This window comes from Oncorhynchus keta, chromosome 6 (genome assembly GCF_023373465.1).
Source record: "Oncorhynchus keta strain PuntledgeMale-10-30-2019 chromosome 6, Oket_V2, whole genome shotgun sequence".
Classification (NCBI taxonomy): domain Eukaryota; kingdom Metazoa; phylum Chordata; class Actinopteri; order Salmoniformes; family Salmonidae; genus Oncorhynchus; species Oncorhynchus keta.
The window spans coordinates 9,891,152-9,918,804 of record NC_068426.1 but is presented as its reverse complement, the minus strand read 5'-3'; the positions used below and the strand labels follow the sequence as shown (position 1 = coordinate 9,918,804).

The following is a 27,653-nucleotide window of genomic DNA, read 5'->3' as shown; positions in this document are numbered from 1 at the left end:
TTATACAGAGAACCAGTTAGTAAACAGTATTATACAGAGAACCAGTTAGTAAACAGCCAGTAAACAGTATTATACAGAGAACCACTTAGTAAACAGCCAGTAAACAGTATTATACAGAGAACCAGTTAGTACACAGTATTATACAGAGAACCAGTTAGTAAACAGTATTATACAGATAACCAGTTAGTAAACAGTATTATACAGATAACCAGTTAGTAAACAGTATTATACAGAGAACCAGTTAGTACACAGCCAGTAAACAGTATTATACAGAGAACCAGTTAGTAAACAGTATTATACAGAGAACCAGTTAGTAAACAGTATTATACAGAGAACCAGTTAGTAAACAGTATTATACAGAGAACCAGTTAGTACACAGCCAGTAAACAGTATTATACAGAGAACCAGTTAGTAAACAGTATTATACAGAGAACCAGTTAGTAAACAGTATTATACAGAGAACCAGTTAGTAAACAGTATTATACAGAGAACCAGTTAGTAAACAGTATTATACAGAGAACCAGTTCGTACACAGCCAGTAAACAGTATTATACAGAGAACCAGTTAGTAAACAGTATTATACAGAGAACCAGTTAGTACACAGTATTATACAGAGAACCAGTTAGTACACAGTATTATACAGAGAACCAGTTAGTACACAGTATTAAACAGAGAACCAGTTAGTAAACAGTATTATACAGAGAACCAGTTAGTAAACAGTATTATACAGAGAACCAGTTAGTACACAGCCAGTAAACAGTATTATACAGAGAACCAGTTAGTAAACAGTATTATACAGAGAACCAGTTAGTAAACAGTATTATACAGAGAACCAGTTAGTAAACAGTATTATACAGAGAACCAGTTAGTAAACAGTATTATACAGAGAACCAGTTAGTACACAGCCAGTAAACAGTATTATACAGAGAACCAGTTAGTAAACAGTATTATACAGAGAACCAGTTAGTAAACAGTATTATACAGAGAACCAGTTAGTACACAGCCAGTAAACAGTATTATACAGAGAACCAGTTAGTAAACAGTATTATACAGAGAACCAGTTAGTACACAGCCATTAAACAGTATTATACAGAGAACCAGTTAGTAAACAGTATTATACAGAGAACCAGTTAGTAAACAGTATTATACAGAGAACCAGTTAGTAAACAGTATTATACAGAGAACCAGTTAGTAAACAGTATTATACAGATAACCAGTTAGTAAACAGTATTATACAGAGAACCAGTTAGTAAACAGTATTATACAGAGAACCAGTTAGTAAACAGTATTATACAGAGAACCAGTTAGTAAACAGTATTATACAGAGAACCAGTTAGTACACAGCCAGTAAACAGTATTATACAGAGAACCAGTTAGTAAACAGTATTATACAGAGAACCAGTTAGTAAACAGTATTATACAGAGAACCAGTTAGTAAACAGTATTATACAGAGAACCAGTTAGTAAACAGTATTATACAGATAACCAGTTAGTAAACAGTATTATACAGATAACCAGTTAGTAAACAGTATTATACAGAGAACCAGTTAGTAAACAGTATTATACAGAGAACCAGTTAGTAAACAGTATTATACAGAGAACCAGTTAGTAAACAGTATTATACAGAGAACCAGTTAGTAAACAGTATTATACAGAGAACCAGTTAGTACACAGCCAGTAAACAGTATTATACAGAGAACCAGTTAGTAAACAGTATTATACAGAGAACCAGTTAGTAAACAGTATTATACAGAGAACCAGTTAGTAAACAGTATTATACAGAGAACCAGTTAGTACACAGCCAGTAAACAGTATTATACAGAGAACCAGTTAGTAAACAGTATTATACAGAGAACCAGTTAGTAAACAGTATTATACAGAGAACCAGTTAGTACACAGCCAGTAAACAGTATTATACAGAGAACCAGTTAGTAAACAGTATTATACAGAGAACCAGTTCGTACACAGCCAGTAAACAGTATTATACAGAGAACCAGTTAGTAAACAGTATTATACAGAGAACCAGTTAGTACACAGCCATTAAACAGTATTATACAGAGAACCAGTTAGTAAACAGTATTATACAGAGAACCAGTTAGTAAACAGTATTATACAGAGAACCAGTTAGTAAACAGTATTATACAGAGAACCAGTTAGTAAACAGCCAGTAAACAGTATTATACAGAGAACCAGTTAGTAAACAGTATTATACAGAGAACCAGTTCGTACACAGCCAGTAAACAGTATTATACAGAGAACCAGTTAGTACACAGCCAGTAAACAGTATTATACAGAGAACCAGTTAGTAAACAGTATTATACAGAGAACCAGTTAGTAAACAGTATTATACAGAGAACCAGTTAGTAAACAGTATTATACAGAGAACCAGTTAGTAAACAGTATTATACAGAGAACCAGTTAGTAAACAGTATTATACAGAGAACCAGTTAGTAAACAGTATTATACAGAGAACCAGTTAGTAAACAGTATTATACAGAGAACCAGTTAGTACACAGCCAGTAAACAGTATTATACAGAGAACCAGTTAGTAAACAGTATTATACAGAGAACCAGTTAGTAAACAGTATTATACAGAGAACCAGTTAGTAAACAGTATTATACAGAGAACCAGTTAGTACACAGCCAGTAAACAGTATTATACAGAGAACCAGTTAGTAAACAGTATTATACAGAGAACCAGTTAGTACACAGCCAGTAAACAGTATTATACAGAGAACCAGTTAGTAAACAGTATTATACAGAGAACCAGTTAGTACACAGCCAGTAAACAGTATTATACAGAGAACCAGTTAGTAAACAGTATTATACAGAGAACCAGTTCGTACACAGCCAGTAAACAGTATTATACAGAGAACCAGTTAGTAAACAGTATTATACAGAGAACCAGTTAGTACACAGCCATTAAACAGTATTATACAGAGAACCAGTTAGTAAACAGTATTATACAGAGAACCAGTTAGTAAACAGTATTATACAGAGAACCAGTTAGTAAATAGTATTATACAGAGAACCAGTTAGTAAATACAGTATTATACAGAGAACCAGTTAGTAAACAGTATTATACAGAGAACCAGTTAGTAAACAGTATTATACAGAGAACCAGTTAGTAAACAGTATTATACAGAGAACCAGTTAGTAAACAGTATTATACAGAGAACCAGTTAGTACACAGCCAGTAAACAGTATTATACAGAGAACCAGTTAGTAAACAGTATTATACAGAGAACCAGTTAGTAAACAGTATTATACAGAGAACCAGTTAGTAAACAGTATTATACAGAGAACCAGTTAGTAAACAGTATTATACAGAGAACCAGTTAGTAAACAGTATTATACAGAGAACCAGTTAGTAAACAGTATTATACAGAGAACCAGTTAGTAAACAGTATTATACAGAGAACCAGTTAGTAAACAGTATTATACAGAGAACCAGTTAGTAAACAGTATTATACAGAGAACCAGTTAGTAAACAGTATTATACAGAGAACCAGTTAGTAAACAGTATTATACAGAGAACCAGTTAGTAAACAGTATTATACAGAGAACCAGTTAGTACACAGCCAGTAAACAGTATTATACAGAGAACCAGTTAGTAAACAGTATTATACAGAGAACCAGTTAGTAAACAGTATTATACAGAGAACCAGTTAGTAAACAGTATTATACAGAGAACCAGTTAGTAAACAGTATTATACAGAGAACCAGTTAGTAAACAGTATTATACAGAGAACCAGTTAGTAAACAGTATTATACAGAGAACCAGTTAGTAAACAGTATTATACAGAGAACCAGTTAGTAAACAGTATTATACAGAGAACCAGTTAGTAAACAGTATTATACAGAGAACCAGTTAGTAAACAGTATTATACAGAGAACCAGTTAGTAAACAGTATTATACAGAGAACCAGTTAGTAAACAGTATTATACAGAGAACCAGTTAGTAAACAGTATTATACAGAGAACCAGTTAGTAAACAGTATTATACAGAGAACCAGTTAGTAAACAGTATTATACAGAGAACCAGTTAGTAAACAGTATTATACAGAGAACCAGTTAGTAAACAGTATTATACAGAGAACCAGTTAGTAAACAGTATTATACAGAGAACCAGTTAGTACACAGTATTATACAGAGAACCAGTTAGTACACAGCCAGTAAACAGTATTATACAGAGAACCAGTTAGTAAACAGTATTATACAGAGAACCAGTTAGTACACAGCCAGTAAACAGTATTATACAGAGAACCAGTTAGTACACAGTATTATACAGAGAACCAGTTAGTACACAGTATTATACAGAGAACCAGTTAGTACACAGCCAGTAAACAGTATTATACAGAGAACCAGTTAGTAAACAGTATTATACAGAGAACCAGTTAGTAAACAGTATTATACAGAGAACCAGTTAGTAAACAGTATTATACAGAGAACCAGTTAGTAAACAGTATTATACAGAGAACCAGTTAGTACACAGCCAGTAAACAGTATTATACAGAGAACCAGTTAGTACACAGTATTATACAGAGAACCAGTTAGTACACAGTATTATACAGAGAACCAGTTAGTACACAGCCAGTAAACAGTATTATACAGAGAACCAGTTAGTACACAGTATTATACAGAGAACCAGTTAGTACACAGTATTATACAGAGAACCAGTTAGTAAACAGTATTATACAGAGAACCAGTTAGTACACAGCCAGTAAACAGTATTATACAGAGAACCAGTTAGTAAACAGTATTATACAGAGAACCAGTTAGTAAACAGTATTATACAGAGAACCAGTTAGTACACAGTATTATACAGAGAACCAGTTAGTACACAGCCAGTAAACAGTATTATACAGAGAACCAGTTAGTAATCAGTATTATACAGAGAACCAGTTAGTACACAGCCAGTAATCAGTATTATACAGAGAACCAGTTAGTACACTGGGTCAGGGTCAGGGCTGAAATATGTTTATATTAAACTTTGTGAAGAAAACAAGACTTCAATGTTCTTAAAGTTATTCTTCTGTTTCTCACTTTCCTCTCCTCTTTCTCTCCTCCCCTTTTCTTTCCCATCCTCCCTCTTTTTCCTCCCTCCATTCACCCTCTTGCCCCCTCTCTTCTCTCTCCAGCCTATATAAAACGTGTGATTGCACACCCATCCTTCCACAACATTAACTTCAAGCAGGCTGAGAAGATGATGGAGTCCATGGACCAGGGAGATGTTGTTATCAGGCCCAGCAGCAAGGGAGAGAACCACCTTACTGTCACCTGGAAGGTATGGAGGGGGTGATAGGTCAGGGAGACGTTGTCACGTGGAAGGGACGTCTGGAGAGGGGCGGGGGCGTCTGGAGAGGGGCGGGGGCGTCTGGAGAGGGGCGGGGGCGTCTGGAGAGGGGAGGAGATGTAGATGGGTGCATAAGGTCAACCCTCCATCTGGAGAGCTACTGGCTGTGCAGGCTTTTGATCTAACCCTGCTCAAACACCAGTCAGCTTATCAAGGTCCTGTTGGAACTGCAGATTTTCTTTACAATGTTGGTTGTCCGAGCAGGGCTGCACCAAAAGCCTGCATGCCCAGTAGCTCTCCTGGAATCTCCTGGAGGGAGGTTGGCCTACCTGCAACATTTCAATTACAACCAAATACTGTTCGTCTTTATAAAATAATTCCCTCATTCAATGAACCGTTAATGTATGTTGACTGACAGGTGGATGAATTTGTCGTTAGATGCTAATCAGATGTGTTATGTGTAGGTAGCTGATGGCATCTACCAGCATGTTGACGTGAGAGAGGAGGGCAAGGAGAACGCCTTCAGCCTGGGACACACACTCTGGATCAACACTGAGGTGAGGACCGTGTGTGTGAGTTGTCCACATGTCTGTTCCAGAACTCAAACTAATCTCTCTGTCCCTCCTCCTCTCTCTCTCTGTCCCTCCTCCTCTCTCTCTCTGTCCCTCCTCCTCTCTCTCTCTCTCCCTCCTCTCTCTCTCTCTCTCTCTCTCTCTGTCTTTCTCTCTCCCCCTCCTCTCTCTCTCTCTCTCTCTCTCTCTCTCTCTCTGTCTTTCTCTCTGTCCCTCCTCCTCTCTCTCTCTCTCTCTGTCTTTCTCTCTGTCCCTCCTCCTCTCTCTCTCTGTCTCTCTGTCTTTCTCTCTCCCCCTCCTCCTCTCTCTCTCTCTCTCTGTCTTTCTCTCTCCCCCTCCTCCTCTCTCTCTCTGTCTTTCTCTCTCCCCCTCCTCCTCTCTCTCTCTCTGTCTCTCTGTCTTTCTCTCTGTCCCTCGTCTCTCTCTAGGAGTTTGAGGATCTTGATGAGATCACAGCTCGTTATATTCAGCCAATGGCAGCGTTCGCTCGTGACCTGCTGGGACACAAGTACTTCCAGGACTGTAACGGAGGGGACAGGAAGGTACGGGGGGGAATATTGGAGGGGACAGGAAGGTACGGGGGGTAATATTGGAGGGGACAGGAAGGTACTGGGGGGGAATAATGGAGGGGACAGGAAGGTATGGGGGTGGGGGGAATAATGGAGGGGACAGGAAGGTACGGGGGGGTGGGTGGAATAATGGAGGGGACAGGAAGGTACGGGGGGAATAATGGAGGGGACAGGAAGGTACGGGGGGGAATAATGGAGGGGACAGGAAGGTACGGGGGAATAATGGGGGGACAGGAAGGTACGGGGGGGGAATAATGGAGGGGGCAGGAAGGTACGGGGGGAATAATGGAGGGGACAGGAAGGTACGGGGGGTGGGGGGAATAATGGAGGGGACAGGAAGGTACGGGGGTGGGGGGAATAATGGAGGGGACAGGAAGGTACGGGGGAATAATGGAGGGGACAGGAAGGTACGGGGGAATAATGGAGGGGACAGGAGGGTACGGGGGGTGGGGGGAATAATGGAGGGGACAGGAAGGTACGGGGGAATAATGGAGGGGACAGGAAGGTACGGGGGGAATAATGGAGGGGACAGGAAGGTACGGGGGGAATAATGGAGGGGGCAGGAAGGTACAGGGGGTGGGGGAAAACTGAGGGGACAGGAAGGTACGGGGGTGGGGGAATAATGGAGGGGACAGGAAGGTACGGGGTGTGGGGGAATAATGGAGGGGACAGGAAGGTACGGGGGGGGTGGGGGGAATAATGGAGGGGACAGGAAGGTACGGGGCGGTGGGGGAATAATGGAGGGGACAGGAAAGTATGGGGGGGGTAGGAAAGTATGGGGGGATGTTGTCTTAACCACAGAATGTGACACTATTACAGAAGTGTTTATTTTGATTCACTTCAAAAGCCTCTGACAGAATATGTATTTTTACAAAGAAAATAACCTCCTTCCTGTTTAGAAAACATGTTTGATCTCTCCAGTGACCATAGTTTGTCTCTATTATTTCCTTTATTTATAGAGCTACATATCTCCTTTCTATTCATCCCCTCATCACCCTGTCTCTCCCTGTCTGTCTGGTAGAAAATGGAGGAGTTGTTGATCAGGTCTAAGAAGGAGAAGCCTACGTTCATACCCTACTTTGTCTCAGCCTGTAAAGACCTGCCAGGGAAGTTCATACTGGGATACCAGCCTCGTGGCAAACCACGGTGAGTTACCATGACTACAGCTAACTAACCCCTAACCACGGTGAGTTACCATGACTACAGCACACTAACCACGGTGAGTTACCATGACTACAGCTATCCACACCCCTAACCACGGTGAGTTACCATGACTACAGCAAACTAACCACGGTGAGTTACCATGACTACAGCAAACTAACCCCTAACCATGGTTAGTTACCATGACTAAAGCAAACTAACCCCTAACCATGGTGAGTTACCATGACTACAGCAAACTAACCCCTAACCATGGTGAGTTACCATGACTACAGCAAACTAACCCCTAACCATGGTGAGTTACCATGACTACAGCAAACTAACCCCTAACCATGGTGAGTTACCATGACTACAGCAAACTAACCCCTAACCATGGTGAGTTACCATGACTACATCTAACTAACCCCTAACCATGGTGAGTTACATGATGCCATAATGGGTGGACTGGCAGCCATTTGAGTGTACCCATAGGAGCAAAGCAGGACATGTACCCATCAATCTGCTTTGATTTACAAAAAATATATTCCATTGCATGACATGATGGCTCCTTGCTGTCCCCAGTCCACCTGACTGTGCTGCTGCTCCAGTTTCAACTGTTCTGCCTTATTATTATTCGACCATGCTGGTCATTTATGAACATTTGAACATCTTGGTCATGTTCTGTTATAATCTCCACCTGGCACAGCCAGAAGAGGACTGGCCACCCCACATAGCCCGGTTCCTCTCTAGGTTTCTTCCTAGGTTTTGGCCTTTCTAGGGAGTTTTTCCTAGCCACCGTGCTTTTACACCTGCATTGTTTGCTGTTTGGGGTTTTAGGCTGGTTTCTGTACAGCACTTTGAGATATCAGCTGATGTACGAAGGGCTATATAAATAAATTTGATTTGATTTGATGAGCCAGAGTAGTAGAGTTATGGTTTGGTTTTGAAGATGTCCTCTGTGTCTGCAGTGTTGAGTATGTGACCATCTCTCCTGACGGCTTCCGGTACCGGTCCCAGATGTTCCCCACCGTTAACGGACTGTTCCGCTGGTTCAAAGACCACTTCCAGGAACCGGTACCAGGTACACACTGCCTGCCCATTGGCTAGAACACCTGTCAATCTCTCTTAACCTGTGATCCACTGCTATAGTTGTGCTATGTTGATTTAGATTGGTTGTAAAGGTATTATTTTTTTTATCTCCTAGTGGTCATCAACCCTTTCTGAGTCAACATCACTTTTGCAGTCAAAAAGCAAACCGAGATCGACCGCTCATATATAATAACTTAAAACATGTGACATGAACAGTTTTGTAGGAATGTTTGAGTGATAAGCGTAGTTCGTTATCATAGAATGTTGGCTGTATGCCTGGCCTGACAACATTGGTCTTCTCAGACTATATTATATATCAAAACTCGAGCTTTGATAACTAAATAGATCAGTTGGTGCAGCATTTGCGAGGCACTGCCATGTAAATAATGATGTATTTTTATTTTACTGGACTGATGGTACCTGTATCTGATGGTCGTGGTGCTTTCAAGACAACTGAGAACTGGGGGAAAAAAAACAAAGGTCAAATCATGACATCGGTGACCTTCAGGTTGAAAAATCAGAGCTCCAGAAAGTTGGATGGCTGTCCTCCCCCCCCCAGAGTTCCCATTTGTCCTGGAACGCTCGGAAGTCTGATATTTCTACGTTCCCAGTTGTTTTGAACACAGCATTAGTCCCCGCGGAGTGAGGGAGAGAGCAGCAGAGGGTCTGCCTCTCACGGTCCCTGCTCTCTCCTTCCTTTCCTCTGGTTAGACTTGACCACGGTTCACCTGGTGGTCGAGGCTCGAATCGCACCGCATCTGCATTAGTCAGGCACTACTCAGGTAATACTCCTCGGTATTAAAATATCCATGACGAGCTTCTAATGAACCTAAAACGCCCCGGGCCGTCGATACGCTTGGCTCATCCACTGCAGCAGGGGAACTACTGAGAAGCTGCTCTATGTTTTGTAATAGTGTTGATTAAAAACTTTAAATGTGAACTCGCTCCTGAAAAAGAGCAGCTCTTTGCTGTATTCTTTGACAGTCTCTCTGTGGTCATGGTTTTACAAGTTATTACATCAAAGTTGGGCTAGTATCAAACTTTGCTATGGCCTGGGGTCGTGGAAGCTCTTTAGGCACTGTGATTTGATATATCAGATTGGCCGCCCGAGTAGGCGCACTCGATTTAGCCACAGATCTCCCAGTTCAACTTTTCAGACAACTGAAATGGTTCAAAATGGGGAACACTTTGCTTACCCGGTGCGCAGGGCTTCTCAAATCAAGCGCACCTCTCGCCAACATGAATTTAAAAGGAGCGCAAGCCTTTATCGCAGCCTTTAACGTTGGAGTTTCTACAGAAATGTTTGGTGACCGACTAGGAATGCCTTGAAGATCGACCGGTTGGTGACAACTGTCCTATCCTGTGGTTACAATGTCTGTTTCCTTGTCTCCCTCAGGCATCACCCCCAGCAGTAGCAGTCGAACACGGACACCTGCCTCTGTCAACGCTACACCAGCTAACATCAACATCGCAGGTCAGTCTCTCTCTCTCTCTCACACACACTCATCCCCATCAAAATGTATCAATCCTAAAGTTGATAAGCATTTTATCCAGTCAAATATCCACTTTAGTAACTCTGGTGGATGTCTGATGCTACTTTAGGGTTCAACCTTTCTTCTCTCTCTCCGTGTCTGTCAGACCTGACGCGAGCGGTCAGCGCTCTCCCACGCAACATGACCTCTCAGATGTTCAGTGCCATTGCCGCGGTGACGGGGCAGGGGCAGGGCCAGAACGCGAACACTACGCCTGCCCAGTGGAACTCCAGCCAATACGGTTACACCGGGGGCAGCAGTGGGGGCGGGGGAGGCAGCTCCTCAGCCTATCACGTGAGTGGATTTTTAGCATTGCTTTACCGATGATCCAATGGTTTTGTATTGGGGTCAGATGAAGGTAACCTCATCCACTGCCAGTGTGTAGCAACCACCTAGGTGATACTAAGGAAGCTTGTTGTGACAGAAACATCCATCGTTGGTCTTTGTCACATTGGAGAGATGTGAAGTGAATAATGAGGTGTAGAATGTTCTCTTTCTCTGCTGCTGTTGGCCACAATGTGTAAATAGTGCTTCGTTTTAACCACTTCTCTTCCTCCTTCCCACTCTGTCTCTCTGTCTCTCTCTCCCTCTCCCTCTCTCTCTCCGTCCCTCTCTCTCTCCCTCCGTCCCTCTCTCTCTCCCTCTGTCCCTCTCTCTCTCCCTCCGTCCCTCTCTCTCTCCCTCCGTCCCTCTCTCTCCCTCCGTCCCTCTCTCTCTCCCTCCGTCCCTCTCTCTCTCCCTCCGTCCCTCTTTCTCTCCCTCCGTCCCTCTTTCTCTCTCCGTCCCTCTCTCTCTCCCTCCGTCCCTCTCTCTCTCCCTCTGTCCCTCTCTCTCTCCCTCCGTCCCTCTCTCTCTCCCTCCGTCCCTCTCTCTCTCCCTCCCTCCCTCTCTCTCTCCCTCCGTCCCTCTCTCTCTCCCTCCGTCCCTCTCTCTCTCTCTCTCCGTCCCTCTCTCTCTCTCTCTCCGTCCCTCTCTCTCTCTCTCTCCGTCCCTCTCTCTCTCTCTCCGTCCCTCTCTCTCTCTCCGTCCCTCTCTCTCTCTCTCTCTCTCTCTCCGTCCCTCTCTCTCTCTCTCTCTCTCTCTCCGTCCCTCTCTCTCTCTCTCTCTCTCCGTCCCTCTCTCTCTCTCTCTCCGTCCCTCTCTCTCCTCCCTCCGTCCCTCTCTCTCTCCCTCCGTCCCTCTCTCTCTCCCTCCGTCCCTCTCTCTCTCCCTCCGTCCCTCTCTCTCTCCCTCCGTCCCTCTCTCTCTCCCTCCGTCCCTCTTTCTCTCTCTCCGTCCCTCTCTCTCTCTCTCCGTCCCTCTCTCTCTCTCCCTCCGTCCCTCTTTCTCTCTCTCCGTCCCTCTCTCTCTCTCCGTCCCTCTCTCTCTCTCCGCCCCTCTCTCTCTCTCCGTCCCTCTCTCTCTCTCCGTCCCTCTCTCTCTCCCCGTCCCTCTCTCTCTCTCCGTCCCTCTCTCTCTCTCCGTCCCTCTCTCTCTCTCCGTCCCTCTCTCTCTCTCTCCGTCCCTCTCTCTCTCTCCGTCCCTCTCTCTCTCTCCGTCCCTCTCTCTCCGTCCCTCTCTCTCTCTCCGTCCCTCTCTCTCTCCCTCCCTCCGTCCCTCTCTCCCTCCCTCCGTCCCTCTCTCCCTCCCTCCGTCCCTCTCTCTCTCCCTCCCTCCGTCTCTCTCTCTCTCCCTCCCTCCGTCCCTCTCCCTCCCTCCGTCCCTCTCCCTCCCTCCGTCCCTCTCCCTCCCTCCGTCCCTCTCCCTCCCTCCGTCCCTCTCCCTCCCTCCGTCCCTCTCCCTCCCTCCGTCCCTCTCCCTCCCTCCGTCCCTCTCCCTCCCTCCGTCCGTCCCTCTCTCTCCCTCCGTCCCTCTCTCTCCCTCCGTCCCTCTCTCTCCCTCCGTCCCTCTCTCTCCCTCCGTCTCTCTCTCCCTCCCTCCGTCCCTCTCTCTCTCCGTCCCTCTCTCTCCCCTCCCTCCGTCCCTCTCTCTCTCTCTCCCTCCCTCCGTCCCTCTCTCTCTCTCTCCCTCCCTCCGTCCCTCTCTCTCTCCCTCCCTCCCTCTCTCTCTCCCTCCCTCCGTCCCTCTCTCTCTCCCTCCGTCCCTCTCCCTCTCTCTCTCCCTCCCTCCCTCTCTCTCTCCCTCCGTCGCTCTCTCTCCCTCCCTCCGTCGCTCTCTCTCTCTCCCTCCGTCGCTCTCTCTCTCTCTCCCTCCGTCGCTCTCTCTCTCTCTCCCTCCGTCCCTCTCTCTCTCTCTCCCTCCCTCCCTCTCTCTCTCTCCCTCCATCCCTCTCTCCCTCTCCCTCTGTCCCTCTCCCTCCGTCCCTCTCTCTCTCCCTCCGTCCCTCTCTCTCTCCCTCTCTCTCTCCCTCCGTCCGTCCCTCTCTCTCTCCCTCCGTCCGTCCGTCCCTCTCTCTCTCTCTCTCTATCCTTCCCTCTCTCTCTCTCCAGGTGTTTGCGACGCCCCAACAGCCGATGGCGACACCCATGATGACCCCCAGCTACTCATACACCACCCCCAGCCAGCAGACCATGGGTACCCCGCAGTACCCCTCCACCCCCCAGTCCTCCCACTCCCATGGACACACACAGAGCAACCAGGGCCACAGCAGCCACCAGGGACCCTCGTCCAACACTCCCTCATCCTCCTCCAGAGGACGCACTCCGCAGCAGCAGCCTAAGTAAGTTGAGACGGAGAGAGACAGACAGATTGTGTGTTTCAGTTGAATGTGTAATGAGTCAGTTTTTTAAGTAGTTAGGAGTATTTAGAATGTCAGAATAATTCTTGAAGAAATGCCTATGTATCCTGGGCAACGGGTCGATCTGGAATGAAGTTGTGTTCTGAATGTTTATAGTGAATGAGATTAAATACTTGATTGCAGACTTTCAGAGGTGGTTTTTGACTACAACATCCTAACTGGCCTGTACGTAGTAACCCCCCGCCCCTACTGTCTCCCCCTGCAGGTCGAGCGGCAGCACGGCGGTGGACTGGGGCAAGGTAGCGGAGCAGTGGCTCCAGGAGAAGGAGGCGGAGAGGAAGAAGCAGAAGACCCCCAGAATGACCCCACGACCTTCCCCCAGCCCCATGATCCAGAGCACGCCTATGTCAATCGCTGGAGACGCCACGCCCCTTCTGGACGAGATGGACCGATAGGAGAGGCCGGGGGGGGCGACTATACCCCCCTCCTCCCCAAATATACCCCCCTTACTCTCATCAACTCATCCTTCCATCCATCCGCCTACTTGCATGCCCCCTCAGACCAGTCACATACCATTCAGATCGCCCTCTCCTCCCAGCCTACTAAACTAACCCTGCTCCCCCCCTTCTCCCTCTCCTCCCAGCCTACTAAACTAACCCTGCTCCACCTCTCCTCCCAGCCTACTAAACTAACCCTGCTCCACCTCTCCTCCCAGCCTACTAAACTAACCCTGCTCCACCTCTCCTCCCAGCCTACTAAACTAACCCTGCTCCCCTCTTCTCCCCCTCTCCTCCCAGCCTACTAAACTAACCCTGCTCCACCTCTCCTCCCAGCCTACTAAACTAACCCTGCTCCACCTCTCCTCCCAGCCTACTAAACTAACCCTGCTCCACCTCTCCTCCCAGCCTACTAAACTAACCCTGCTCCCCCTCTTCTCCCTCTCCTCCCAGCCTACTAAACTAACCCTGCTCCCCTCTTCTCCCTCCTCCCAGCCTACTAAACTAACCCTGCTCCCCCTCTTCTCCCTCTCCTCCCAGCCTACTAAACTAACCCTGCTCCCCCTCTTCTCTCCCAGCCTACTAAACTAACCCTGCTCCACCTCCCTCTCTCCCAGCCTACTAAACTAACCCTGCTCCACCTCTCCTCCCAGCCTACTAAACTAACCCTGCTCCACCTCTCCTCCCAGCCTACTAAACTAACCCTGCTCCCCCTCTTCTCCCTCTCCTCCCAGCCTACTAAACTAACCCTGCTCCCCCTCTTCTCCCTCTCCTCCCAGCCTACTAAACTAACCCTGCTCCCCCTCTTCTCCCTCTCCTCCCAGCCTACTAAACTAACCCTGCTCCCCCTCTTCTCCCTCTCCTCCCAGCCTACTAAACTAACCCTGCTCCCCCTCTTCTCCCTCTCCTCCCAGCCTACTAAACTAACCCTGCTCCACCTCTCCTCCCAGCCTACTAAACTAACCCTGCTCCCCCTCTTCTCCCTCTCCTCCCAGCCTACTAAACTAACCCTGCTCCAGCCTACTAAACTAACCCTGCTCCCCTCTCCTCCCAGCCTACTAAACTAACCCTGCTCCACCTCTTCTTGTGTCCCATTGGATTCTGTTTCTAGCTACTGTGTATCTAGCCATGTTTCTCTCCCGGCACATCTTCTCTTCCCTTCAGTCTATCCCCCCTCTCTTTCCTCACTGTATTTTTGCCGGCCACATAGTCCAGTATTTTATTTAGTAATGATATTAACTCTGTATGTCAGGCAGGCAGAGATGTCGATACAGACCACCAAACACTTGAAACAAACCGCTGACATAGATGTAATAGGACATGGACCTAATGGAGAAATGATTGTTTGGTTGTCATGACAACCGTTGTCGGTTTCTTTTAATAACATGGGGTTATATTTTCTTTTTCCTGTTTGATTTTTTAAAAAATCTATAAAAAGATTAGGAGATGCTGCCGAAAGCATCTGATTGGTTCGCGGGTTGTCTCATGCCGTGGTAGGCTGGTAATGTAATGTCCCTTTGGCTGCATAGACCCGCCTCTTACCCTCTTGGTGATTGGCGGGTTGTGGCGAGAGGCAGCCTAACGAGCGTTTTCCCGAGCCAATCAGGAAGCTTGTCTGCGTTTTTGTATTGATGCATCAAAATGAATAAAGACACTGTTTTCAGTATGAACCCTAACCCTGCACTCCTCACATGGTCTGTCAAACCTACACTACCGGTCTAAAGTTTTAGAACACCTACTCATTCAAGGGTTTTTCTTTATTTTTTACTATTTTCTACAGTGTAGAATAATTGTGAAGACCTCAACTAATGAAGTAACACATATGGAATCATGTAGTAACCAAAAAAGAGTTAAAACAAATCAAAATATATTTTGAGATTCTTCAAATAGCCACCCTTTGCCTTAATGGCAGCTTTGCACATGCTTGGCATTGTCTCAACCAGCTTCATGAGGTAATCACCTGAAATGCATTTTAATTAACAGGTGTGCCTTGTTAAAAGTTCATTTGTAGAATTTATTTTCTTCATAATGTGTTTGAGCCAATCAGTTGTGTTCTGACAAGGTAGGGGTGGTATAAAGTACAAATCTGTCGTTCTGCCCCTGAACAGGCAGTTAACCCACTGTTCCTAGGCCGTCATTGAAAATAAGAATTTGTTCTTAACTGACTTGCCTAGTTAAATAAAGGTCAAATAAAAAATAAAATACAGAACGCCTGCTCCCTATTTGGTAAATGACCTAGTCCATATTATGGTAAGAACAGCTCAAATAAGCAAAGAGAAACGACAGTCCATTATTACTTTAAGACATGGAGGTCAGTCAATCCGGAAAATGTCAAGAACATTGAAAGTTTCTTAACCTCTCTGGGATATGTGGGAGTCTAGCGTCCCACTTGGCCAAAAGCCAGTGAAAATGCAGAGCACCAAATTCAAATAAATTACTATAAAAATCAAACTTTCATGAAATCACACATGCAAGATACCAAATTAAAGCTACACTTGTTGTGAATCCAGCCAACATTTCAAAAATACTTTTCGGCGAAAGCAAAGGATGCTAATTATCTGAGGATAGCACCTCCGTAAACAGAGAAAGTAATATTTCAACCCTGCAGGCGCGAGACAAAACGCAGAAATAAAAATATAATTCATGCCTTCCCTTTGACGAGCTTCTTTTGTTGGCACTCCAATATGTCCCATAAACATCACAAGTTGTCCTTTTGTTCGATTAATTCCGTCGATATAAATCCAAAATGTCCATTTATTTGGTGCGTTTGATCCAGAAAAACACCGGTTCCAACTTGCGCAACGTGACTAGAAAATATCTCAAAAGTTACCTGTAAACTTTGCCAAAACATTTCAAACTACTTTTGTAATACAACTTTAGGTATTTTTTTTAATGTAAATAATCAATAAAATTGAAGACTGGATGATCTGTGTTCAATACAGGAGGAAAACAAACTGTAGCTTTCTGGTCACGCACCTCTAACAGTACACTACAAGGGACCCTCGTTCTGAACAGGGCTACTTCTTCATTACACAAAGGAAAAACCTCAACCAATTTCTAAAGACTGTTGACATCCAGTGGAAGCGGTAGGAACTGCAAGGAAATCTGGATTCCCAATGACAACTCATTGAAAAGAGAGTGACCTAAAAAAAAGAAATCTGAATGTTTTGTCCTCGGGGTTTCGCCTGCTAAATAAGTTCTGTTATACTCTACTAATAATATGCATATCTTCTGGGGATGAGTAGCAGTCAGTTGAATTTGGGCATGCATTTCATCCGGACGTGAAAATACTGGCCCCTGTCACCAAGAAGTTAAAGTGCAGTCTCAAAAACCATCAAGAGCTATGATGCAACTGGATCTCATGAGGACCGCCACAGGAAAGGAAGACCCAGAGTTACCTCTGCAGAGAATACGTTCATTTGAGTTAACTGCACCTCAGATTGCAGCCCAAATAAATGCTTCATAGAGTTCAGGTAACATACATCTCAAAATCATCTGTTCAGAGGAGACTGAATCAGGCATTCATGGTCAAATTGCTGCCAAGAAACCACTACTAAAGGACACCAATAAGAAGAGACTTGCTTGGGCCAAGAAACATGAGCAATGGACATTTATATCGTTGGAAATGTGTCCTTAGGTCTGGAGACCACCGTGTCTTTGTGAGATGCGGTGTGGGTGAACGGATGATCTCCGCATGTGTATTTCCCACCGTAAAGCATGGAGGAGGAGGTGTGATGGTGTGGGGGTGCTTTGCTGTTGACACTGTCAGTGATTTATTTAGAATTCAAGGCACACTTAACCAGCATGGCTACCACAGCCTTTTGCAGCGATTCTCCATCTAATCTGGTTTTAAATGTTTTATTTAAAAATATATATATTTTACCTTTATTTAACCAGGCAAGTCAGTTAAGAACATATTCTTATTTTCAATGACGGCCTGGGAACAGAGGTTAACTGCCTGTTCAGGGGCAGAACGACAGATTTGTACCTTGTCAGCTCGGGGGTTTGAACTCGCAACCTTCCGGTTACTAGTCCAACGCTCTAACCACTAGGCTACGCTTAGTGGTTAGCCCTAGGCTAAGCTTAGTGGTTAGCCCTAGGCTACGCTTAGCCCTTACACCTCCAGGTTGTGTAAGGGCTATTTTACCAAGAAGGATAATGATGGAGTGCTGCATCAGATGACCTGGCCTCCACAATCACCCAACCTCAATCAAATTGAGATGGTTTGTGATGAGTTGGACCGCAGAGTGAACAAAAATTAGCCATCAAGTGCTCAGCATATGTGGGAACTCCTTCAATACTGTTGGAAAAGCATTCCAGGTGAAGCTGGTTGAGAGAATTCCAATAGTTTACAAAGCTGTTAGCCAACCTTTGCCTTGATATTTGAAGAATCTCAAATATAACATATTTTCATTTGTTTAATACTTTTTACTTGATTCCATATGTGTTATTTCATAGTTCTGATTTTTTTCACTGTTCTACAATGTAGAAAATAATAAAAAATTAAGAACAACCCTTGGAATGTGTATGCATTCTAAAACTTTTGACCAGTAGTGTGTATACACACACACACACGCCTCTGACAGTACACACACATGCTTATGAGTCTGGTATTGAGAGGAAAAGTTTGCTATTGAATATGAAGAGCGCTCTCCTTAAACTCCCAACTTAATATGTGTGAATGATACCTATGTGATGATGGGAATGATTGAAACCCCAACAACACAGACTGGTGAGATTTAATATGGTCTTATGTCAACCTACTGGTTTCTTAGTGTTGCCGTCAGTGTACAAACAGAGATCAACTTTAGGTTTTAAACAGACAGATGGACGGGGTATGTGGATATAACATGGTCTACTCTACAGTCAAGTATCTCTTTGGAAGACCAGAGAGTGAGCTGCTAGACTTTGTTTCTGTGTTCTAACCACGGAATAAAAGATGTAGTACTACCGGTAACCTTCTTAACTGATACCATGACGACGTCCCAGGTGAACTGAACTAGATTGTAAGAGATGGCAGCATGTTAGGGAGGAACTAGGTTTTAGCCTTGAGCTTTGCTTTGCTGTGACAACTTTTGTCCATGTGGAGTTATTTTTGGTGGTGTAAAGCATCCGCTGGTAGTTTGAAGCAGAGGAAGATTTGTTGTGATTTTACTTAACGTGTGTAACTAGATATTTTAACGGTTGTGTCTGTGAACTTAGCATTTCGTTTTTAAATCCTTTTGTCCTTGACTTTCAATCATCATGTGCGCATTTACGTCACTCTTGGGTATTCTGACATTTACATGTGGTCTGTTTTTAAATGTGTCCCTCTATTCCTAACTCCTGCCCCCTTAAAGTCCACAGATGTCCAAAGAGTGGATATCTGTGATCACTATGGAGATGATTCCACCCTCAAGATGAGATGTGGAGCTCTAATTTGCCGTATTGCGTTCATCTATCCAGACCTGTGCAGATCTGTGAACTCTTTAACGGGCTAGTAGTAGGTCCTAAGGGAAGGGGGAGGAGGCTACTGACTAAAAGGTCAGATCTGTGAACTGTTTAACGGGCTAGTAGTAGGTCCTAAGGGAAGGGGGAGGAGGCTACTGACTAAAAGGTCAGATCTGTGAACTCTTTAACGGGCTAGTAGTAGGTCCTAAGGGAAGGGGGGAGGCTACTGCTAAAAGGTCAGATCTGAACTAAAGTAGGTCAGATCTGTGAACTCTTTTAACGGGCTAGTAGTAGGTCCTAAGGGAAGGGGGAGGAGCTACTGACTAAAAGGTCAGATCTGTGAACTCTTTAACGGGCTAGTAGTAGGTCCTAAGGGAAGGGGAGGAGGCTACTGACTAAAAGGTCAGATCTGTGAACTCTTTAACGGGCTAGTAGTAGGTCCTAAGGGAAGGGGAGGAGGCTACTGACTAAAAGGTCAGATCTGTGAACTCTTTAACGGGCTAGTAGTAGGTCCTAAGGGAAGGGGGAGGAGGCTACTGACTAAAAGGTCAGATCTGTGAACTGTTTAACGGGCTAGTAGTAGGTCCTAAGGGAAGGGGGAGGAGGCTACTGACTAAAAGGTCAGTTATCTGAACACATTAGACCTTTTGTCTGATCCACAGATCATTATCATAATAAGGATTAATATCAGTGGTGAAAGACCATGTGTATTTAGTGCTTCCAAGTCAACAAAAAAAGCGAGGTCAAATTATGACGTCTGTGATCTTCAGGTCGGAAAGTCTGAGCTCTAGAAAGATTGCCGGAGTTTCTGACTTGGAATTCTCAGTTAAATGGTCTTTTCAAAGCGATTTTTCCCAGATGGAGCTAGTTTTTTTCTTCTTCAGGATTTCCAGTTGTCTTAAACGCACTGATGTCAGAGGCACTGAAGTCGGAAGTCTGAGATTTTCCCCAGGTTTTTTATTTATTTTTTACACAGCACATCACAGTGTTCTGCTCTGGGAAATGTGTTTTTGCAATTGTGACTATTTGCTCTATCGGTATACAGTCAAATGGGTTGCTGATATACAGTTTTGGTCTTTATGTTCTTGAGTGTTCCTAAGGGTTCTAGGGTTACTCCTGGGCTAAAAACCATGTTCAATGTATTGTCTCATTTAAAAATGCTCAGGCTGATTATTGCAAATAAGGATGAATCAACCTGCCTGGTAAACTATGGTTTAGTTCAGGGAGTATAGGTTTTATTTAGGGCTTGGAAATGAATTGGTTGACTTGTGGGTTTGTATTTTCTATTGGCAAGATGAGATGTTGTACCTTCAGTAAGCCTGTGGTAGTTGGCAGTGGGAGAAGATGACTTGGGGATAGATGAAGGGATAGGGAGAGGTTTAGCCTCTTATTACACTGCTGATACCCTTTTCTACCGGTGATCCCTTTAATAAAAGTGTTTCTGTTATTTACGCCCCAGTCCCCACATTGTGTTATTGAAGTCTGTGACTCTGTTCCATTTATTCCATACAAAGAGCCCATCCTGCTATCTATATATATCTATATGCATATATATACTACATAGAGCCATGACTACATGGAACTCTATTCCACAGTACTACATAGAGCCATGACTACATGGAACTCTATTCCACAGTACTACATATAGCCATGACTACATGGAACTCTATTCCACAGTACTACATAGAGCCATGACTACATGGAACTCTATTCCACAGTACTACATATAGCCATGACTACATGGAACTCTATTCCACAGTACTACATAGAGCCATGACTACATGGAACTCTATTCCACAGTACTACATAGAGCCATGACTACATGGAACTCTATTCCACAGTACTACATAGAGCCATGACTACATGGAACTCTATTCCACAGTACTACATAGAGCCATGACTACATGGAACTCTATTCCACAGTACTACATAGAGCCATGACTACATGGAACTCTATTCCACAGTACTACATAGAGCCATGACTACATGGAACTCTATTCCACAGTACTACATAGAGCCATGACTACATGGAACTCTATTCCACAGTACTACATAGAGCCATGACTACATGGAACTCTATTCCACAGTACTACATAGAGCCATGACTACATGGAACTCTATTCCACAGTACTACATAGAGCCATGACTACATGGAACTCTATTCCACAGTACTACATAGAGCCATGACTACATGGAACTCTATTCCACAGTACTACATAGAGCCATGACTACATGGAACTCTATTCCACAGTACTACATAGAGCCATGCCTACATGGAACTCTATTCCACAGTACTACATAGAGCCATGACTACATGGAACTCTATTCCACAGTACTACATAGAGCCATGACTACATGGAACTCTATTTCACAGTACTACATAGAGCCATGCCTACATGGAACTCTATTCCACAGTACTACATAGAGCCATGACTACATGGAACTCTATTCCACAGTACTACATAGAGCCATGACTACATGGAACTCTATTCCACAGTACTACATAGAGCCATGACTACATGGAACTCTATTCCACAGTACTACATAGAGCCATGACTACATGGAACTCTATTCCACAGTACTACATAGAGCCATGACTACATGGAACTCTATTCCACAGTACTACATAGAGCCATGACTACATGGAACTCTATTCCACAGTACTACATAGAGCCATGACTACATGGAACTCTATTCCACAGTACTACATAGAGCCATGACTACATGGAACTCTATTCCACAGTACTACATAGAGCCATGACTACATGGAACTCTATTCCACAGTACTACATAGAGCCATGACTACATGGAACTCTATTCCACAGTACTACATAGAGCCATGACTACATGGAACTCTATTCCACAGTACTACATAGAGCCATGCCTACATGGAACTCTATTCCACAGTACTACATAGAGCCATGACTACATGGAACTCTATTCCACAGTACTACATAGAGCCATGACTACATGGAACTCTATTTCACAGTACTACATAGAGCCCTGCCTACATGGAACACTATTCAACAGTACTACATAGAGCCATGACTACATGGAACTCTATTCCACAGTACTACATAGAGCCATGACTACATGGAACTCTATTCCACAGTACTACATAGAGCCATGACTACATGGAACTCTATTCCACAGTACTACATAGAGCCATGACTACATGGAACTCTATTCCACAGTACTACATAGAGCCATGACTACATGGAACTCTATTCCACAGTACTACATAGAGCCATGACTACATGGAACTCTATTCCACAGTACTACATAGAGCCATGACTACATGGAACTCTATTCCACAGTACTACATAGAGCCATGACTACATGGAACTCTATTCCACAGTACTACATAGAGCCATGACTACATGGAACTCTATTCCACAGTACTACATAGAGCCATGACTACATGGACAAGCAGTACAATTTAGATTTAAAAAACACTATGAAACAACGGGGACTGTGAAGCAACACAAACACAGACACACACATACGATAACATACGCACTATACATACACATGGATTTAGTAATGTACAGTTGAAGTCGGAAGTTTACATACAACTTAGTCAAATACATTTAAACTCAGTTTTTCACAATTTCTGACATTTAATCCTAGTAAAAATTCCCTGTTTTAGGTCAGTTAGGAAAACCACTTTATTTTAAGAATGTAGAGAGAGAATTATATATTTCAGCTTTTATTTCTTTCATCACATTTCCAGTGGGTCAGAAGTTTACATACACTCAATTAGTATTTGGTAGCATTGCCTTTAAATTGTTTAACTTGGGTAAAATGTTTTGGGTAGCCTTCCACAAGCTTCCCACAATAAGTTGGGTGAACTTTGGCCCATTTCTCCTGACAGAGCTGATGTAACAGTCAGTTTATAGGCCACCTTGCTCGGACACGCTTTTCAGTTCTGCCCACAAATGTTCTATAGGATTGATGTCAGGGCTTTGTGATGGCCACTCCAATACCTTGACTTGGGGTCATTGTCCATTTGGAAGACCCATTTGCGACCGTTGTAACTTCCTGACTGATGTCTTGAGATGTTGCTTCAAGATATCCACATAATTGTCCTGCCTCATGATGCCGTCTATTTTGTGAAGTGCACCAGTCCCTCCTGCAGCAAAGCACCCCCACAACATGATGCTGCCACCCCCGTGCTTCATGGTTGGGATGGTGTGCTTCGGCTTGCAAGTCTCCCCCTTTTTCACCCAAACATAATAATGGTCATTATGGCCAAACAGTTATATTTATGTTTCATCAGACCAGAGAACATTTCTCAAAAAAGTATGATCTTTGTCCCCATGTGCAGTTGCAAACCGAAGTCTCGCTATTTTATGGCAGTTTTGGAGCAGTGGCTTCTTCCTTGCTGAGCGGCCTTTCAGGTCATGTCGATATAGGACTCGTTTTACTGTGGATATAGATACTTTTTTACCTGTTTCCTCCAGCATCTTCACAAGGTCCTTTGCTGTTGTTCTGGGATAGATTTGCACTTTTCGCACCAAAGTATGTTCATCTCTAGGAGACAGAACGCGTCTCCTTCCTGAGCGGTATGATGGCTGCGTTGTCCCATGGTGTTTATACTTGTGTACTATTGTTTGCACAGATGAAGGTGGTACCTTCAGGCATTTGGAAATTTCTCCCAAGGATGAACCAGACTGGAGGTCTACAATCTGTTTTCTGAGGTCCTGGCTGATTTCTTTTGATTTCACCATGATGTCAAGGAAAGAGGCACTGAGTTTGAAGGTAGGCCTTGAAGTTCATCCACAGGTACACCTCCAATTGACTCAAATGATGTCAATTAGCCTATCAGAAGCTTCTAAAGCTATGACATAATTTTCTGGAATTTTCCAAGCTGTTTAAAGGCACAGTCAACTTAGTGTATGTAAACTTCTGACCTACTGGAATTGTGATACAGTGAATTAATTATAGGTGAAATAATCTGCCTGTAAAAATTGTTGAAAAAATGACTTGTTTCATGCACAAAGTAGATGTCCTAACCGACTTGCCAAAACTAGTTTGTTAACAAGAAATTTGTGGAGTGGTTGAAAATCAAGTTTTAACGACTCAAACATAAGTGTATGTAAACTTCTAACTTCAACAGTAGATATGTGGTAGTGGTGGAGTATGGGCTTGAGGGCAGACAGTATGTTGTGAAATCTATGAATGTATTGTAAAGTTTTTTTAATTGTATAAACTGCCTTAATTTTGCTGGACCCCAGGAAGAGTAGCTGCTGCTTTGGCAGGAACTAATGAGGATCCATAATAAATAGAAATAGCTCCTCCCACCAGCCTCCTCTGGTACAGTGTTATTGAACACACATACAGGCTTCTTTGTGTAGGCCATAGTAATAAACTTCCCATTTTATTTTTATTTTACCTTTATTTAACTAGGCAAGTCAGTTAAGAACAAATTCTTATTTTCAATGACGGCCTAGGAACAGTGGGTTAACTGCCTGTTCAGGGGCAGAACGACAGATTTGTACCTTGTCAGCTCGGGGTTTGAACTCGCAACCTTCCGGTTACTAGTCCAACGCTCTAACCACTAGGCTACCCTGCCGCCCCATTACTCTTCTGAAGAATGAAATCAATCTTTAACAGTGCAGGATAGTCATCTATATTGATTTTATAGGACATAAAATATCACAAATCACATCAAATGTAATACAATCATCAGTAGTGAGGCATAACATTTCAGGACATGGTAAAGCAGTAGACCTAAATGTCTGGCCTGCTTCTGCCCTCTTCACAACAGTCTTAATTCAATTTGTCCCAGATCATCAGATGTAAATTAAATGTTATTCTCTCTCTCTCCCTCCCTCTCATTCTCTCTCCCTCTCTATCGCTCTCACTCTCTCCATCTTTTCTCGTGATTAAACAATCGCTGTATTTTAGGAGCCCTGAGAGTCTATATTGTGGCTGTGGTGTGGTTGGGATGTTGGATGGTCATGGGAGGCAGCGTACTCATCCCATTAGCAGACCAGACACATGACAGGGGGGGACGAAGGAGGAAAATAAACCAGCCAACGCACGGAGGTCTGCATGCCTGTTGCTGCTGACGTCTTCACCTAGAATGCAGGAATCTGTCTGGCCAAATCTCAAACGAGAACCAAGCTAACTCTGAGTGTTGAGCATTACATTAGACCAGAACTACATTACTTTAGACCAGAACTACATTACTTTAGACCAGAACTACATTACTTTAGACCAGAGTTACTTTACATTAGACCAGAGCTACATTACTTTAGACCAGAACTACATTACTTTAGACCAGAGCTACATTACTTTAGACCAGAACTACATTACTTTAGACCAGAGTTACTTTACATTAGACCAGAGCTACATTACTTTAGACCAGAACTACATTACTTTAGACCAGAGCTACATTACTTTAGACCAGAACTACATTACTTTAGACCAGAGCGTCATTACTTTAGACCAGAGTTACATTACTTTAGACCAGAACTACATTACTTTAGACCAGAGCTACATTACTTTAGACCAGAGTTACTTTACTTTAGACCAGAGCTACATTACATTAGACCAGAACTACATTACATTAGACCAGAGCTACATTACATTAGACCAGAGCTACAGTACTTTAGACCAGAGCTACATTACATTAGACCAGAGTTACATTACATTAGACCAGAGTTACATTACATTAGACCAGAGCTACATTACATTAGACCAGAGCTACATTACATTAGACCAGAGCTACAGTACTTTAGACCAGAGCTACATTACTTTAGACCAGAGCTACATTACATTAGACCAGAGCTACATTACATTAGACCAGAGCTACATTACATTAGACCCGAGTTACATTACATTAGACCAGAGTTACATTACATTAGACCAGAGCTACATTACATTAGACCAGAGTTACATTACATTCGACCAGAGCTACATGTATTGTACCATACTACACTACACAGCATAGGGCTCTGGTGAAGGGGATAGATAAGAGTTTTTCCTGGTCTGGTTACATGGTCAGGGAAAACTCAAAGCTATGGGACCTACACTATCTCCAGTTGTTTATGGAGAGGGTTTCACGTAAAGGAGCAGCATTCGACTCCAAACCCTGGTTTTGTGATTAGAGGTTTCTTCCAGTCCACATGCTTCGCCTATTTCTCTCAAGCTGCTTTAAAGACCATGCAAGTGTTGCCTATTTCTCTCAAGCTGCTTTAAAGACCATGCAAGTGTTGCCTATTTCTCTTAAGCTGCTTTAAAGACCATGCAAGTGTTGCCTATTTCTCTTAAGCTGCTTTAAAGACCATGCAAGTGTTGCCTATTTCTCTTAAGCTACTTTAAAGACCATGCAAGTGTTGCCTATTTCTCTTTATGATCATGTAAAAAGACTGCGAACGCAATCTGTTATACATAGATTGATGGGGATAAATGCAATTGCTGTTGCTGTTACTTCTTCTCTCGTTCAGCTGACAGTCCATGGAATTGGAATCGTCCTCACTGAGACAACACTTTCACATCGTACAAACACACAGATGCGTGATTGTGTTCTGGCATTCAAGTCTCCCATACTTCAGTATTCAGAGTTGTTTTGTGGGAATTGAGTGTAGCAGTATTATTCTCATCTTCCCATGTGGTCATCCTCAGTGTGTTGTGTTGTCCTGTGTAGTGCTGTCCTGTGTAGTGTTGTCCTGTGTAGTGTTGTCCTGTGTAGTGTTGCCCTGTGTAGTGTTGTCCTGTGTAGTGTTGTCCTGTGTAGTGTTGTCCTGTGTAGTGTTGCCCTGTGTAGTGTTGTCCTGTGTAGTGTTGTCCTGTGTAGTGTTGTCCTGTGTAGTGTTGTCCTGTGTAGTGTTGTCCTGTGTAGTGTTGCCCTGTGTAGTGTTGCCCTGTGTAGTGTTGTCCTGTGTAGTGTTGTCCTGTGTAGTGTTGTCCTGTGTAGTGTTGTCCTGTGTTGTCCTGTGTAGTGTTGTCCTGTGTAGTGTTGTCCTGTATAGTGTTGTCCTGTGTAGTGTTGTCCTGTATTGTGTTGTCCTGTGTATCCTTCCCCATCAGCAGCAGGTTGCTTTCCTCTTGGTTGGTTTGTACTCTTCTTCTGTGCTCTCTGTGATTCCTGCGGGAAACATGTTGCTATAATGTGAGAATAAAGGAGAGCAAGTAGAAAGCCGTTGCCACTGTCTCCTACATGTAATAAAATACTACACTTACTGATAATGTCACCAACACGTCTGGACCCACTCTTCTCGAGCTCTGCCAGCACGTTGGCCTCAAAGGTTAGAGACGCTACCCGGAAGAAAAACTCCCTGATACTCTCCCCTGAGAGAGAGAGAGAGAGGAGGGGAGGATGGAGAGAGGAGGGGAGGATGGAGAGAGGAGGGGAGGGTGGAGAGAGAGAAAGGGAGAGTCGAGGAGGGGAAGAAAGTGTTTGATGGGAGGAAGAAAGCAAAACAAACACAGAGATAGAATGGGATATGATGGGGGAGACATGAGGGAGTAAACCAGAGGATGTTATGTGTGGGTCTGTGTTTGTGTGTGTATTCCCAGCACTACCTGACTTGGCAGACACAGTCCAGTACTCTGCTCGGATCTCCTCTGACAGTCTAATGGCCTCCAGCTCCATGTAGGCCAACTGATCCGGAGACTGAGAGAGAGAGAGAGATACACCGTTTGAAATACTTCATCTTTAAATCAATCAATGACAAATCATTTGTACTGTCTTTAGTCAGGCTGGATCTTCTCCATCAGACTCACACTGAGGTCCTTCTTGGTTCCGACCAGGAACAGCAGAACACTGGAGGGATCGTTCTCCTTCATAGCATCCTCCAGCCACTGCCTGAACGCGCGTACAGACACACATAATATGTCTATCACA

At 44.0% G+C, this 27,653-nt stretch overlaps 2 protein-coding genes and 2 long non-coding RNA genes across 11 annotated transcripts in view; 2 read left to right on the top strand and 2 right to left on the bottom strand.

The window, feature by feature from the left end:
• The window catches only part of supt6h (SPT6 homolog, histone chaperone and transcription elongation factor), a 55,626-nt gene extending 42,120 nt beyond the window's left edge, over window positions 1-13,506 (top strand). Inside the window, exons 30-38 of the mRNA XM_052520552.1 lie at window positions 5,142-5,287; window positions 5,761-5,853; window positions 6,297-6,410; window positions 7,459-7,583; window positions 8,543-8,655; window positions 10,060-10,137; window positions 10,302-10,489; window positions 12,625-12,854; window positions 13,138-13,506. Coding sequence (XP_052376512.1) covers window positions 5,142-5,287; window positions 5,761-5,853; window positions 6,297-6,410; window positions 7,459-7,583; window positions 8,543-8,655; window positions 10,060-10,137; window positions 10,302-10,489; window positions 12,625-12,854; window positions 13,138-13,327 — 1,277 coding nt within the window. The 3' untranslated portion in view covers window positions 13,328-13,506. The remainder of the gene's footprint in view (window positions 1-5,141; window positions 5,288-5,760; window positions 5,854-6,296; window positions 6,411-7,458; window positions 7,584-8,542; window positions 8,656-10,059; window positions 10,138-10,301; window positions 10,490-12,624; window positions 12,855-13,137) is intronic.
• LOC127930686 (uncharacterized) lies at window positions 13,498-15,043 on the bottom strand. 5 transcript variants are annotated; one of them, XR_008138750.1, is made up of 5 exons: window positions 14,448-14,590; window positions 14,308-14,343; window positions 14,011-14,127; window positions 13,694-13,810; window positions 13,498-13,611 (listed from the first exon to the last, which is right to left on the bottom strand). It is a non-coding gene; the product is annotated as an uncharacterized LOC127930686 (long non-coding RNA). The 5 variants fall into 5 exon arrangements; XR_008138752.1 differs by lacking the exon at window positions 14,308-14,343 and having other exon boundaries at window positions 14,448-15,043; XR_008138751.1 differs by lacking the exon at window positions 14,308-14,343 and having other exon boundaries at window positions 14,047-14,307; window positions 14,448-14,586.
• LOC127930687 (uncharacterized) lies at window positions 15,037-20,250 on the top strand. Of its 2 annotated transcripts, XR_008138754.1 has the most exons (3): window positions 15,037-19,001; window positions 19,094-19,129; window positions 19,420-20,250. It is a non-coding gene; the product is annotated as an uncharacterized LOC127930687 (long non-coding RNA). The 2 variants fall into 2 exon arrangements; XR_008138753.1 differs by lacking the exon at window positions 19,094-19,129 and having other exon boundaries at window positions 19,310-20,250.
• Window positions 20,251-24,420: 4,170 nt separating this feature from the next.
• rab34b (RAB34, member RAS oncogene family b) overlaps window positions 24,421-27,653 on the bottom strand; it is a 13,066-nt gene continuing 9,833 nt past the window's right edge. For all 3 annotated transcript variants that reach the window (XM_052520551.1, XM_052520550.1, XM_052520549.1), the window contains exons 8-11: window positions 27,533-27,614; window positions 27,332-27,422; window positions 26,990-27,097; window positions 24,421-26,894 (exon numbers count right to left, since the gene is read on the bottom strand). In XM_052520551.1, the coding sequence (XP_052376511.1) occupies window positions 26,833-26,894; window positions 26,990-27,097; window positions 27,332-27,422; window positions 27,533-27,614 (343 nt within the window). In that variant the 3' untranslated portion in view covers window positions 24,421-26,832. The remainder of the gene's footprint in view (window positions 26,895-26,989; window positions 27,098-27,331; window positions 27,423-27,532; window positions 27,615-27,653) is intronic.